The 14,695-nt window shown below is 41.5% G+C and overlaps 1 protein-coding gene across 1 annotated transcript in view; it reads right to left on the bottom strand.

Annotated features, from left to right (window-relative positions):
- Positions 1-14,695, bottom strand: part of ERGIC2 (ERGIC and golgi 2) — a 44,702-nt gene that overhangs the window by 17,106 nt on the left and 12,901 nt on the right. The window contains exons 2-7 of the mRNA XM_054018947.1: positions 14,073-14,120; positions 13,465-13,513; positions 12,154-12,299; positions 9,252-9,360; positions 7,113-7,159; positions 5,350-5,420 (exon numbers count right to left, since the gene is read on the bottom strand). Coding sequence (XP_053874922.1) covers positions 5,350-5,420; positions 7,113-7,159; positions 9,252-9,360; positions 12,154-12,259 — 333 coding nt within the window. The 5' untranslated portion in view covers positions 12,260-12,299; positions 13,465-13,513; positions 14,073-14,120. The remainder of the gene's footprint in view (positions 1-5,349; positions 5,421-7,112; positions 7,160-9,251; positions 9,361-12,153; positions 12,300-13,464; positions 13,514-14,072; positions 14,121-14,695) is intronic.

Raw genomic sequence — 14,695 nt, 5'->3', positions numbered from 1 at the left:
GATAGGAAAGAGAAGAAATAAGGTTGGGAAGGAAAAGAATACATAATGTGGTGGCGCCCGGGGGGGGGGGGGGCGGGGGGCTTCTGTGACCATGTCTTACATCCCAGGTGCTGTTTGGGATTCAACTGGAGCTGGTAGAGGTGGCAGTGTCATCCGGGTCCGGGTCCCTGTCCTGGTCTAGGCGGGACATCTCTTAGGATTAGGACAAAAGAGGCCTGGGGTCCCAGGAGACAGTGGGGGTGGCAGTCATGATGGTACAGCTCACTCCAGTAGCCTCCGTCTATTCTTCCATAAAGTTTCTCTCTTTCAGGACCCACAAAGGGAATGGTGGGAGGAATAGCCCATCTTCTCATTATATCGTCCACCAATTAGGCCTAGTTTTGACACACCAATTTTGGTTCACTGAGTTCCAGACCCCCATTTTCTTGTTAAGATCATGTTTGGTAAACATGGTCCTTGAATTATATGTAGGCCTTTTTGTTTGGGTTAATTCAGTCTGTCTCCCTTTCCTATTTTTTCCCCATCAACATTTATTTTTATAAGTCATTGTGTCATCTTATGAACTCTCACTCACTTTTCGCAGTTGAGCCACAATCAGAGTGAATTTGCAGGCCCAATTATCACAACAGCCCATAGTGGGCCCAAGACTCTGTCCTCCCTCTCCAATCCCCCATTTTTAGGGATATGGCTCAAAACACAGGAACTTACACTGTTTACAAAGGATATAACTGTCACCATACATTTCACTGCTAAGTGTACTGCTTTGATTACACATCTAATAATTGATGGCATAACACTTCCACATTTGTTTTATATTAAGCTCTGAAAATATGGCTCATAAAATCAAATATTTGCAAGTTGTTCATGGCACAGAATTATCAGTGAAGTGAAAAGGTTCGATAATGGCATATGCATTTCCTCAGCTACTGTAAATTGAACAGTCTCCAAGAAATAACAGACAACTACTTAATGGGCTTAATTAACCAATCGGCAACTAAACAGACAATTGTGATGCAGCATATACTCCCAGGGGACAAGGTATTTAACCCCATTCACTCAGGCCCACTGTACTGACTTGCCGTTAGATATGCCCTGTAAGTCTACACAGCAAAGAAAAACCCATGGCTGTCCCGTGCCAGCTGACTCGGGCTCCCAGGGCTCAGGTTGCGGGGCTGTTTGACTACTTTGTAGACTTCCAGGCTCGGGCTGCAGTCTGAGCTCTGGGAGCCTCCCACTTTACAGGGTGGAAGAGCCCTGGCTCCAGCCCAAGATGGGAAGTCTACAAAGCAATGAAACAGCTCTGCAGCCCGAGCCCTGCAATCCCGAGACGGCTGGCACGGGCTAGCTATGAGTGTCTAGTTGCTGTGTAGACACACCCACAGGCTGCTTCAGGGAAGCAGCATATAATTGCTATAGGACTCAATGACTTGAAGAAACAGCATCAGGCAGATCTTATATCCAGATGCATCACTGTCTGCTCAATTGAAAGGTAAGAAGCAGGGTGGATTTGATTTAACTCACTAGTCAGGAAGACTCGATTTAATCATGGATTTCTACATAAAAGTGCATTCTTGTTGGTTGTTATAACCTTAATACATATTCTTCACAACTTGGAGATAGATATAGGTTTCATTTTTAGAAGGTACACACTATACATTTTTAAAGTGATTTATTTTGAAAACTTTTCAGATTAGTTTTACAGCTATATCAGAAAATGAATGATTGTTTGGTTATTTCATTTAGCAAAGAGGTAACTGAAGCAGATATTTATGAAGTCATTGGGAGGTGAACTATCTCCAATTCAACAGGTTAATCATTAATATTTGAAGGATTTTCTTGCCATGCTATATTAGGAGGAGAACATCACCAGGCAGACATTTAAATTGTTTTATTTAACTAAAACAACAGCGTTATGTATTCTGGATTTTTTTCTTCAACAGAAAACATATAATATTTTAACAAAACAAGCATATGAATTTTTGAATTTAGTTAAACATTCAAGTTTTTTAAAATCAGGTTTGTTTTTGTTAAAATTGTTTTTAACCAAAGTAGTTAAATGAAATATTTAAAAAAACAAAAATTAAATAGACTGTGTCAGTCAGGTCAAAATGAGAAACTTAAAATATAGGCTTCTCCAGCTAACTCAGTGGTCTTCACCTTCATTTTCCTGTTTGTTCATAATCTGGAAAAGAAAAACAAGCTTTCCTGTTTTCTGGACCGAAACGATTTCTCAATTTGGAATGAATTAGTCCAAAGGAAGAAAATATTCTTTCTACACCGGCAGAAGAAGCTACTGCTGTTAAAAGTGAGATCATCACTTCAACAGTCTCTGAATCCAAGTGCTTAAGTGATTTCCACCAGTTCACTGGTGTGACTTTCTTTAAAAGATCATCGGCAAACATATATTTCTTGAATGGTTCATCCTTAGCTCTGAAGTTTATTATAGTTGGCATTATGGAGGGATGATTGCTGGATGTCCATGTCATAGCCAACTCCTCTTCTTCAGCAGTTAAGGTTTGACTCTGGTACCGAGTATAGAGAATATTTGCAAGAAAATGAGCTGGAGATAGCGCTTGTCCTATTCATTTTTTTAATGCTTGTAATTTAACTCTGTCATTGCATATTTCTCTTTTTAAGATCTCACTCAGTTCCTTCCAAATTTCAACAGCATCAGCAATAAAACAGCCTTTTCCCTTCATTTTGTTCAAGGCTACAGAAACAGGCTTCAGGGTACTCTGCATGTGTTCAACATTTCTCTTAAGCCCAATGTTGAGAACTTTGGCTGTGACTGTGCCATCTATTTTTTCATGATTTTGTTCACAAACTGTCATCAGATTAGGCCAGTTCTTGATATAGTGTTCAAAACAGTCCACTACTGAGTTCCATCGCACGTCTTGTGGGAGAGTTAGCTTGGTTCCTCCCACTTTTTTCAGAGCAGCTGCTGCAAAGTAGTTGTTCAGAAGTATTTTGCAATTTCAACAACATTAGCCTTTTTTTCTGGAACACTGAAGTCTTTGGCTAGGAGGTGCATCAAATGAGCACTGCAACCATATGTTATTAGCTTGGGACTCTCTTCTAAATAATTTCTTCTCACCTTGGATACATTTGCAGCATTGTTTGTGACCAAAGAACCAAAAATCTAGCCAGCCCTATTAGTTTAAGTGGAGGGCATTTTGGTGGTTTTTGATACTGGCATTGTTTTGCTTTATTTGGGGTGCCTATTATGCAAGTGTTCCAGTCAGGGTGCAGTTTACAGAAAGGGAGTTTATGCACTTGGAGAAAGGGGGGGTTAGGGGCCCTTAAACGAGAGGCATGATTGGTTGTTTTCTGTCTAAAACCCCCCGCCCCTTCCTCAAACCCTGCTCTTCCCCATCACCTAGCCCAAAAAAACCAAAGCTGGTTTCAGGGAGGTGTGATATGCAATGGGGGATCGGGCGGAGGTTGTAAGCCCACTCAGTGTCAGTACCCCTAGCATCAACTCCCTTAAACAGGCCGGCACCAATCTCGGCATTCCCAAGCTGGCCAGTTCACAATCTGCCTCCGGGTCCAACAATAACTACTGCCCTATATACCACGTGAAAATTAATCTTGGTGATGCCTTCGCGGCATCAGAGGAGGGAGATTGTGGAAAAAAAAAATCTAGCCAGCCCTATTAGTTTAAGCCTTAGATCGACATAGGCCCACCCTGCAGGCCACAAGCCTGAACCAAACTAAGTGTTGTGCTCCCTGTCAGTGACAGTCAAGGGTTATGATCAGAGGAGGGACGGGGAGGCCAAGAAAAAACAGAACAAAAAGCCTCAGCAGCAATAATAATAGCGTGTGTGTTTACGGCTGGCAAAATATAATAACCGCTTGTGTAAAGTAATAAGTAAGGTTATAGTTAAAAAAGCAACCAATCATGCCTCTCATTTAAGTGCCCCTAAACCCCTCTTTCTCCAAATGCATAAATTTCCTTTCTGTAAACTGCACCCTGACTGGAACACTTGCATAATAGGCACCCCAAATAAAGCAAAACAATGCCAGTATCAAAAACCACCAAAATGCCCTCCACTCAAATAGCACCCTATTCCAAAAAAATTGCAAAAGGGGTGCCAAAAAGGGCAAAAAAACCCTAACTCTCCTATTCTCATAAATAACGTGCAACTTGTAATATGTTTGCAGTTTTCGGCTTTAAAAAGGCAAAGTGTACTCCAAATCGGGGAAGTGGTTTCTAACTGCTACCCCCAACACGTTGGTATGTATTGCAATAAACGGGCCTCAGGCTTAAGTCTCTAATCAAAATAATGCGTGGGTAACTTTTTCCACAACAATAGAAAGATTTAACCTAAATAATCTATACAGAAGCCCCTGGAACTCCATAAGATTGGGTCCCTAATCCACGAACTATTGAAACTCATTTACAAAACTTTTCTTAAACATTACATGACTATATTGTCTCATATTATAGAGTTAGAATTTATAATACCTATTCCATGATGAGATATCTTTGGGCTATTATGTATCTTAATTAAAACTACCTTTAGATTGGATTTTTTTTATAAAATGCTTTGCGGTAAAAGCTTTAAAAAAAAATCATTGATTTTTATCCACCCTGATAAGAAGATACCACAATAATGACCATCACATGCACAGGTGCACACACAGTGATACTTGAAAAAGAAATAATAGTCTATGAGGTAGTCTGTTGAACCACTTCAGAGAAAAATGTAAAAAGCCCAAAATGAAAAAGCAAACTCAAGGAACCAACATTAAAAGAATAACCTAAACTGGGGGAGAAGACAACAGAAAACATTTTCACATTTTACTCTCTCTTTACAGAAATACAAAGCAAAATCAAGCAAAGCTGCCACTGAGAGTTCCTCATTTATCTAATTGACAGGAAAATGAATATAGAGCCAGTTGTTAGCGGTTATAATTCAGCAATAGAAACACTCTTGCTACCTAATGGTGATGTAATTTAATAGCTATAGAATATTCCAATCTATTCATGAATGCGGACCCAAGAACAGGGAATCTGCTGTAGTTTTCTTAGTTATAGACTTAAATTTGCACACTACCAATGAGCGAGCATGCAGAAAACATAATTCCATGCTCACAATGAAAGTGCATTTCTGGACAGCATTTCTTTCTAGTGTGAGCATCTTAAGTTCACACAGCCAATCCTGAAACCAGTTTTGCCTGGACAAACCTTTGTGACCATGTGGAGCATAATAGACTTCAATGTGACTCTGTATTGGTCCAACTTCAGGACTGGATAGTATTTTTGGAGGTACAGTTTAGCCAAAATGAAAAGGCACGTCACAGCTAATAAAGAGCACCATCTTTATAAAGAAAATGGAATAAACTTACTGGTTCATAAACTAAACCATCTGCAGAGGCAACCATTGTTTCTGCTAAATCCAAAACATCAGCCCCCACGTCTGTTTCAAAAAACAAAACAAAATAGAAAATATTAAAAGAAAAGATAGATATGAACAAAAACAAAAAATATCCAGCAGAAATCAAGTTTGACAACATCTCTTCAAACCTATCAGTAAAACAGCAGATACTAATTAAGGTGAGAAAATCTATTCTTTATTAAGGGGATGCAAGTCCATACCAGTAAAGGAAAAAAGCTGGCAAGAAACTCATGACTGAAAAAACTTTTAAATCCACCTAACAACAAACCAAACACCTAACACCACCAAAACATCATAGACACAGGGCAGAGAGAGAGAGAAGGGGACAGAGACAGTTTTTAGAAGCATCATTTCTCAGTAATGTATCACTTTCAGAGAAGCTCATTTACTGCTCTTCTTAAACAGTAAGTACTGAACAAAATATTATATTAACTGTAATTATTGTAGCTCTGTATACACACACATTTATGCACATTTACACACACACACAAATTGATCAGTGCAAACTTAAATCTCTTCTATTTACATAAACGCAGTTATCAAATCTAAATGTCACTAGTCCACAGAGAGACTAAGCTATTTGATTTTTTTTTCAAGAAGGAAAACACATGGGAAGATAGATTGGTATAATACGAACTCAAAAAAGCATACGGATAATATTTAGCTCTTATTTAGCACTTTGCATCTCCAAAGAGCATGACAAACAATAATTGTCATAACAGCCTTATGAGATAACTAAGTATTGTACCCTTTTATCATATAGCAGGAGTGAGGCAGAGGGGTTTTAAGGAGTTGCCCAAGACCAAACAGAGTCTGTATCAGAGCCAGGTTTAGATTTCAGAGAGTTCCTAGCTGCTACTCTTGTGGCAGATTAACAAATTTAAAATACCCCATTCCCTACTCTCATGGGTTATTTGTAAATCAAACAATTATGAGACAAACTTCAGCATCACACAATCTAAAAATATTATAGCTGAGTTAAAGACCCATGAAAAGAGGGATTCAACACAGAATGTAGACAAAACTTTAAACACCAACAATCTGGCTAGGAAAAACAGTTTTCCCTGTCAATCAAGGATAACCAAAAAACACAGTGTAGAGAAATGTAGTTTAATTACCCACTGCTTGTTAAAAAAAGCTGCAAACCTGCGTTTAACAATTATGAAGGCACTGACTGAACGTGGCCAACCTCAGTAGGAAACTGACCCCCTCTCCTGTCTTAGTTTTGTTGTAAATGCCACCAAACAGCAGAGCAAGTTTATGATCTGCCTGACTTACTACTTCGATAAATTGCTCCTCTCTCTCTCTGTTAACTATGCTCAATCCTGTGACTCAAGAATAAGCTACATATTATTGCTCAAAAAAATCTGGAACAATCATACTCTCTTCCTGGACAGCCAAAACCAACATCCAAGGTGTCTGAACAAGTTAACATAAGCATGTTATTTTTAATCTGAGAGCAATACACCTCTACCCCGATAGAACGCTGTCCTCGGGAGCTAAAAAAAAATCTTACTGTGTTATAGGTGAAACTGTGTTATATCGAACTTGCTTTGATCTGCTGGAGTGTGCAGTCCCGCCCCCCCAGAGCGCTGCTTTACCGCGTTATATCCAAATTCGTGTTATATCGGGTCGCATTATATCAGGGTAGAGGTGTACCAATTTTTTTAAAAACCACAACCATCAACACTATCATGCTGATGGAATACTTACATTGACACTTCATGGCAACAGTAATATCTATATTGATTCTTAATTTACTGGAAGACAAAAAACAAAAATTTGCAATATTAATTAAATGTAGTACAGATGCCAAGACAAAATAACTATGTGAGAATACGTACAGAAATGCACTCCAAAGGCAAAATGAATACCAGTACAGCTAAATACTATTCCCATTTAAGATTTAGGGAAGCTTAGGCAGAGAGGTTTAGTGACTAGTTTAGAAAGTCACCCAGTGTCTATTCACCATTTAAGCCTTTAATATAAGACAAGTGTCAAGGGAAGAACTAGTTTTATAGCAAAATGAATGAAATATGACTGGTTCAGGAGTTTAGCTACCTCTTATAAAGGCCCAATGGTTGCAGAAAATCAGAATCTCCATTGTCAGTAATATTTTGAAGTATATTTTCATGAAACTGTAGTAGCACACAGCTCCCAATGAATTTAATGGAATGGGAGGCACATGGGGGGGTCACAAAGCTAAAACCCTATGCAAGGATTTGAACATCTACTTCTGGTTTTATCATCTCCAGGCATAGGCACCAACTCTGTGGGTGCTCGAGCCCCGGAGCAGCCATGGAAAAAAAAAAAAAATAGTGGGTGCTCAGCTCAGCACCCACTGGCAGCTCCGCCAATCAACTCCTCCACGCGCCACGGATCAGCTGTTCAGCGGCGTGCAGGAGGTGCAGGTGGGGGTGGAGGAGGAGCGGGGGCAGGTGGAGGCAGGAGGAGGGGCGGGAAGAGGCAGGTGGGAGCAGGAAAAGACGAGGTAGGGGTCAAGCACCCCTTGGGAAAAGAGGAAGTCGGCGACTATGTCTGCAGGAGCAGGTTTTTATTTCATTTCCGTGAGAATCCTCCATGATCACAATTCAACAGCTGCTCTGTCTGACCCAAATTGGGATCCAGCTGCCAGAAAATGCTATTGCCTTTGATACAGACTTCTGTTTTTGTAACTAGGACTTTTCAAACACCAAAGTACAGCCACTTTTAAAAGCAGGACTTTTCAAGCAGCAAAAAGTCATATGAATCAGGACTATTCCTTCTACCTATCCGAGATACTTATATACCGCTATCTCTGTAATAGTTGAGCACCTCACAATATTTAATGTGTTTATCCTCAGAACATCCTTGTGAGGTGAGTATGTGCTATTAATCCCATTTTACTGATGGAAAACGGAGGCACAGGCAGGCTCAGTGACTTTGCAAAGAAACCTCCTCACCAATATATGCTCAAGATGCAGGTTGCACAGTTTAAAAAGGGAAGGTTTGCTACACTCACCCAACATAGCTTTTCAGCCAAACTTAAGAGACACTTTGTCGAAGGAGCCAAAGGCTATGTAACTGTGTGCAATAGGAGGATATCAGTCTGTTCAAATGGATTTTTCTTTGAGGGGCAAAACCTGAATTTTGCATGCATCTCACTTAAATCTATTATAGACTTTTTTCTGAGTAAAATAGGTCTTTGAACTTTTGACATAACACAATCACCACTTTAAGCCAATTTTCAAAAATGTATGTTGCATCTGTGAATTGGGTTACAGGCTTTAAATACACAAAGCCTAATCTTCAAAGGCGCTGACCACCTTCAGCTCCCACTGACTTCAAGTGGAGTTGTGAGCACATCACACCTCAGAAAAATCAGGCAAGCACATGGAACTGACAGCAAGAGTATCTCTAGCCAACCTCTACTGTCATGATATGTAGTAACATGATAGGAAACCTTCAGATAGCCCAGTCACCGACAGCTAATTGCTTTAAAATTAATCTTCAATACTATGAACTGCACTCAGAAGCAAAACAAGCAACATACTGATAAAAATGCTGAAAGAGTGCCAGAACAGCACCTTGGGTTTAAGGGTTAGATCTGGCTGAGATTACATCCAAAACGTTGCTGGATTGTAAGCAAGTCTCTTCCCTCTTCATGGAAGGCAGTTGTGTTTCTTTTTCTTACTGAACCTGGCCCCAGCATATTAAACAACAAACCAAAAAATAAATCATCTGTTTCCATTTTAATTTCAAACTGTAATTGCTTAGGAGTAGCAAGAACATTTTAAATCCATTCTTTTTCAGAACAGCTGATGAAATGCAGACAACTTAAATTTAAACGAAATTCTAAGGAATAAAAGTTACCTAGTAAAATCCTTGTCTACTTCATATTCATATTTCATCCACGTGTCTCGATACACCATAAACTCCATTATGGTTAATAAAGCCATAGCTGTAAATGCTATTAAAGAAACTGAAATCAAAAAGAAAAAGGATCAGCTAGTGAGGAAATGTTATTTATTGCTGGTGTTTACAAGAAAGAGACAATACGAAGAATTTAATACTTAAGGAAGGTATTTTTGTGCAGATAAATGAATTTATTGAGTTGAGATCTTAACTATATTTATCACAAATAAGCCATAAGTGCAAAAATTCTCTTAGAAACACATCATCAACTGTACGATTTTCACATTTACATAGGAAGAACAAAGATACTGATAGTCCCAATCCAAAAATATCTTTTGGGTATGATGAGCTGTGTCCTCAGAGAACATTTAATAGAGTCCATAAAAATTCTCCCCCTCCACTTCAAGGAGGCCACATGATAACTTTCCATTAATAAGGGGCGCTGGGTGGACTTAAGTCCATCATTGCTGATCCTGTCTCAAATACAAAGATAACCGTAGAGCAAGATGAGCGTCCCAGCTACTTATTTATAGAAGTGTCCCATCATCATGGTATCCAGGTGCTCCACCCACTGCTCAAAGGCTTATCATACTGTGTGTACAATACATCCATCACCATTCACAGGGCCTGAAAATCAAATCCAGCTCTATCACAATGACAGCACAGAGTGCTAAACACAGAACCTGTTGGGATTTTCAGTATTCACATAGAAAATTTCCTTTAGTTAAAATAGCCTAAATAAAAAGTAAATCCTGATGTTTGCAGCATTACCCTGTAACATATATGATCATTTCCTGTATATCCTTGGGAGACCTTATTGAATAAGTTTAAGTAGCTTTAGGTCCATTGTTTTAAATGAATGGTTTATGTATGATTGTGTTCTACTCCATGCACAACTCCTCCAGGAACTACAAGCAGTGGGTGGTGATTAAGGCAAATTAGCAAGGTTGCAACCGCCACAACGAGGCACCAGCTCCTGGGAAGCTCAGATATACCAGTTAAAACTGGATTCTCCACAGACCAACAGACAAAGAAGAGACTTTTGGATAAATAGCCTGAGTTTAAAGTGACTCTGGACCTCCTTTCTGGGCCAGCAAATGGACAGGACCTTCTGCCCCAGGCAGGGCCCCAATCCTTGTGGAAAGGCTGACACCTATCAGAGCCTGAGGTCAGAGTTGGGTGATCTCTAATAAGCTTTTTAGAATGTGTGTAGGTGCTTTAATATTTATGTTTTCTCTATAATGCTTTCCCCTTAAGAATAAATGAGCTTGCTTAAAAAGAGATGGGTGGTAACATACAACTGCTGGCATTTACGCTGTTCATATAGCCTCTGGAGAGGCAACAAAGTGCAGATGCTGGCCTGTTTAGGCAGTCTGGCTTGCTGGGAATACCACAGAATAGGCAGGGAACTATGCAGCCTGGAAAAACTGCAGTCTGCAGGGAGACAGATGCAGCTGTCTGCTAAAGAGAAGTGTCAGTTGAAGAGCTGGGAGCCTAGCATGGATGCCCTTGAGGGACTATGGAGGGGGAATATAGGGGCAGTTGCCCTGAACTGTGGCAGACCCCATTTACCTTTCTCTAATTTAAAATGGTTACGACTGGGCCAAGAAATGCCTAGGGGACACAAAATGCCTTGGTGCCAATCAGGCTTATAGAACCTGGGCTTGCATATCACAGATGTTTGCTTCTAGTCTCAGCCAAGAAAAACAAATAAGGGGAATAAGAGGCACCACTCATTCAATAAGAAGAGGTACCCCGCATAAGTCACTTGTGCATAACAATCCAATACAAGGCTGCCAGCTTCTTCTTTTTGTAACAATTACAGATGCACAAAAGTCAGCCCACTTTGTGTTTGAGTGAGCAAAAGAACACATTAGAAAGCACCAAAAACTGGATTAATGGTCAATTTCTAATCCAAGATGAGCATTGCATATCTCCAAAGTTATGCACATCTCCTCATTGGGACTGTGAAATTGTGCATAAAGTCATGCTATTGTGCATGCACACAGAAATACAGTAAAGATGTCTGAGGTTCATCCGGAGGCACGTGCTGTGCATCGCCAGTTAGAACCATGACTTTGGCCTGGTCTGACACCTATAGACAGAACTGGTGTTTCTTGCAGCTTTAGCTATTTGAGAGAAGCCCAGGTGAACACTGAGGCTGTAGTCTGCACAAATACCTTCAGTGGCGGGGATATTACAAGAATTATTGAGTGCTTCCCTCACCCTGCTAACAATCACCTCAGTCTTCCAGAGAGGATAGTTAGGAAGATGATTCTTTTTGCATCTGATGTTAAAAGTGATATAGAGTTGGATATCAGTTGTGTATCACTGGTATTTCAGTCCATGCTGTTTCACAATCTCACCTCATGGCTTCGTATATATGTTGAACAGGATAGGGAAAAGGACCAACCCTTGTGGAACTCCACAAGTGAGGGCTTTGGAAGGAGGGACACAATAGATGGTCTTATTTTAGTGTAGCTGCAGTATACTTCAATTGTATTCCATTTAGAAACCATGCACAGTATGTTTGTAGGGGGAAGGTAAATTCATAACCTCGAAAGCTCATTTTGTTAATGTATGTCATAGGTGCACATATACCCTTACATCTGCTTGATTCTTAACTACTGGACAGAATTTCCCATTTGACAGGTTCATGCATTTTGTCCAACAGCAGGAGAAACAAATTGAGCTATCATCTGAAAGGGATTAGCTACAGCACAGTATATTTCTTTCAAATCCACATTTGTAAACTGATACCCATGTCTTCCCCCAAATGAAACATTTACTACCAAAATGCGCTAAAGAGACTCACCACATTAATCAGGCCAGGCATCACCAGGGTCTCAGTAAGGCTTACCTGTTCCACCACTTGTTGAAGTCTCTACATAGCTCTCAGGAACCTTTGGAAAGGCATCCAACTCTTTCACCAAATTCAGGGTCTTCTTCCGATTCAGTCGCCTCATCTTCAGCAGATTCCCCCACTTCCTCCTTCATATATTCACTCTATATTGAGAATAAATTGTTCCAATTAAGAGATACCAACAATCCAGCTTCAGCCCTAAAACTGACCGATTATAGGAATAAATTCCATGGGCCATGTTATGCAGGGGGTCAGCTTAGATCAGAGGTGGGCAAACTACGGCCCGTGCGCCACATCCGGCCTGTGGGACCGTCCTGCCCGGCCCTTGAGCTCCCAGCCAGGGAGGCTAGCCTCCAGCCCCTCCCCTGCTGTCCCTCCTCCCCCGCAGCCTCAGCTCACCATGCCGCCAGTGCTCTGGGCGGCAGGGCTGCAAGCTCCTGCTGGGCAGCACAGCTGCGAGAGCCACCGGCCTGCCCCAGTGCTCTAGACTGCGTGGTGGAGTGGCTGGCTCCAGCTGGGCAGCATGGCTGCCAGTCCTGGTGCTCTGAGCGGCACGGTAAGGGGGCAGGGAGTTGGATAAGGGGCAGGGAGTCCCAGGGGGCAGTCAGGGGACAGGGAGCGGTTGGATAGGTGACGGAGTCCCAGGGGGCCTGTCAGGGGGTGGGGGTGTGGATAGGGGTCAGGCAGTCGGGGGGGGGGGGTTGGATATGGGGTAGGATCCCTGGGGGGCAGTTAGAGGTGGGGGGTCCCGGGAGGGGCGGTCATGGGACAAGGAGCGGGGAGGTTGGATGGGCCGGGGATTCTGAGGGGGGCAGTCAGGGGGTGGCAAGTGGGAAGAGGCAAACTTCTGACAGTGAATCAAAGTCAGTGCCTTAACTAATGGAGAATGTCTAACATGCTGCGTAGGATTCAGAGGGATTCCACACTGCTCATAGCCTCCCATGTTCAGCTAAGGCAGATTTGTACTGTATGCTAAAAAAAGAATCATCCTGTCAATAACTTGATCACTACTAGTGAAAAAGCAGTACAATTCATTCAATGTGCAACTAAAAATTATTTGTTGACAAAATTTCCTTGAAGGAAGTCAAAATAAGCCTTTTTTTTTTTTTTAAACTTGTATATTCTGGATACTCATACCAGCACATCTTTTTGTGCTCACAGAAGTAAAGCCATTTGTTTTCACTGCCCGTGACATGTGCCTGAAAACTGCACACCAAATTCTAACACAGGTCACAATGAATCAACTTCCAAATATGCCTACACTTCTGAATTAACTCTCACAAACCCGTAGCACACAAGTTGTCTTACCTTGTCCTGATGACTGTCTTGCTGTTCTTAGATAAGGTGGAGTGAGGTACTAAAAAGAAAGAACAAAATCCAAATACACGTTCAGACTCCTAAGACTGCCCCAAAAGTCTCATGCAAATTATGTGCATATGCCCATTGGGACAATAAAGATGCTGCCCTGACTCTGTCCCTAGTTCTGAGTTTTCCTGAAATGCCTATAGCATAATTTATGCAGGTTGAGAGTGGAGGAAGGGTTGCTGAAGCTGGTCAGTGGAGACTGGAGAGTTGCTGGAGCAGGTCAGTGGTGCGAGAGGGTTTGCAGGCCAGAGAGATGAGGATGCCAACAAGTAAGTGGGAAGAGGAGAGGGGAAGGAGGAGAGACTGAAGCAGGTCTGGAGAGTGAAGATGGGTGGAAGACAAGGGGATTGTTAGTGAAAGTCAGGTGTAAAGGGGAATGAAGTAGGGTGGGAGTGGTGCTGGAAGGGGACAGTGGATGAAGCAGGTTGTGGGGGAGGGAGGGGAGTGCTGGAGAAGAATATATTACATATCAGAGAATCTAACACACAATATTTTAAAACACCACAGATGTTTATAGTATCCAAAAAAGACCAGCAGACAGATTGTCTTACCTTGACCCTTTGTCTCTCTTGAGGTCTTAGGTATTGTGAAGCGAGTTTCTGAAAGAAAGAAAAAAAAAAAAAAGGAATCCCAAACAAGTCATTATCTGTGTAGCTATTTAGTTTATCAACAATGCATCCATGCCCATAAACAACTTGAAGTTACAAAGTTACACGTGCATGAAAATCTTTAGTGCTGAGAGGTACAAGGCCGGTGTAACAGCAGAATCTGCCCACTCTCCAAACATGCCCTTTTTGCTTCTGCACATGCTCACCCTCCTACTATTGCCTTATGGTCATATGCACATGCCCATTAGACAAGTGAAGCCCCAATGAAGCTGCTGCCCTTACTGTGCCTTTTGCCTGAGTTACAATGCGGATCCACTTTCTGCAATGCCCAGAAATTTGCTAATCCAGGTTGGAGACAGCGGTGGGAGTGGAGCAAGCAGAGATAGAGAGAAAAGGCTAGAGTGCGCAATGCTGGGTGTGTGTGGGTGGGTGTGTGTAAAAGGCAGGGGAAAGCAACCATTCAATTTTAGCTAATTACAACTTAATACATGTTGTGACTACCTCCTTTACTATAAACACCACATTTTTCTAGTGAGTGCAAATAAAGGTAGGGAGATACTGTGAAT

Source organism: Malaclemys terrapin, chromosome 1 (genome assembly GCF_027887155.1).
Source record: "Malaclemys terrapin pileata isolate rMalTer1 chromosome 1, rMalTer1.hap1, whole genome shotgun sequence".
NCBI lineage: Eukaryota > Metazoa > Chordata > Testudines > Emydidae > Malaclemys > Malaclemys terrapin.
Note: the sequence above shows the minus strand (reverse complement) of the source record. Positions and strands in the feature narration are given on the sequence as shown.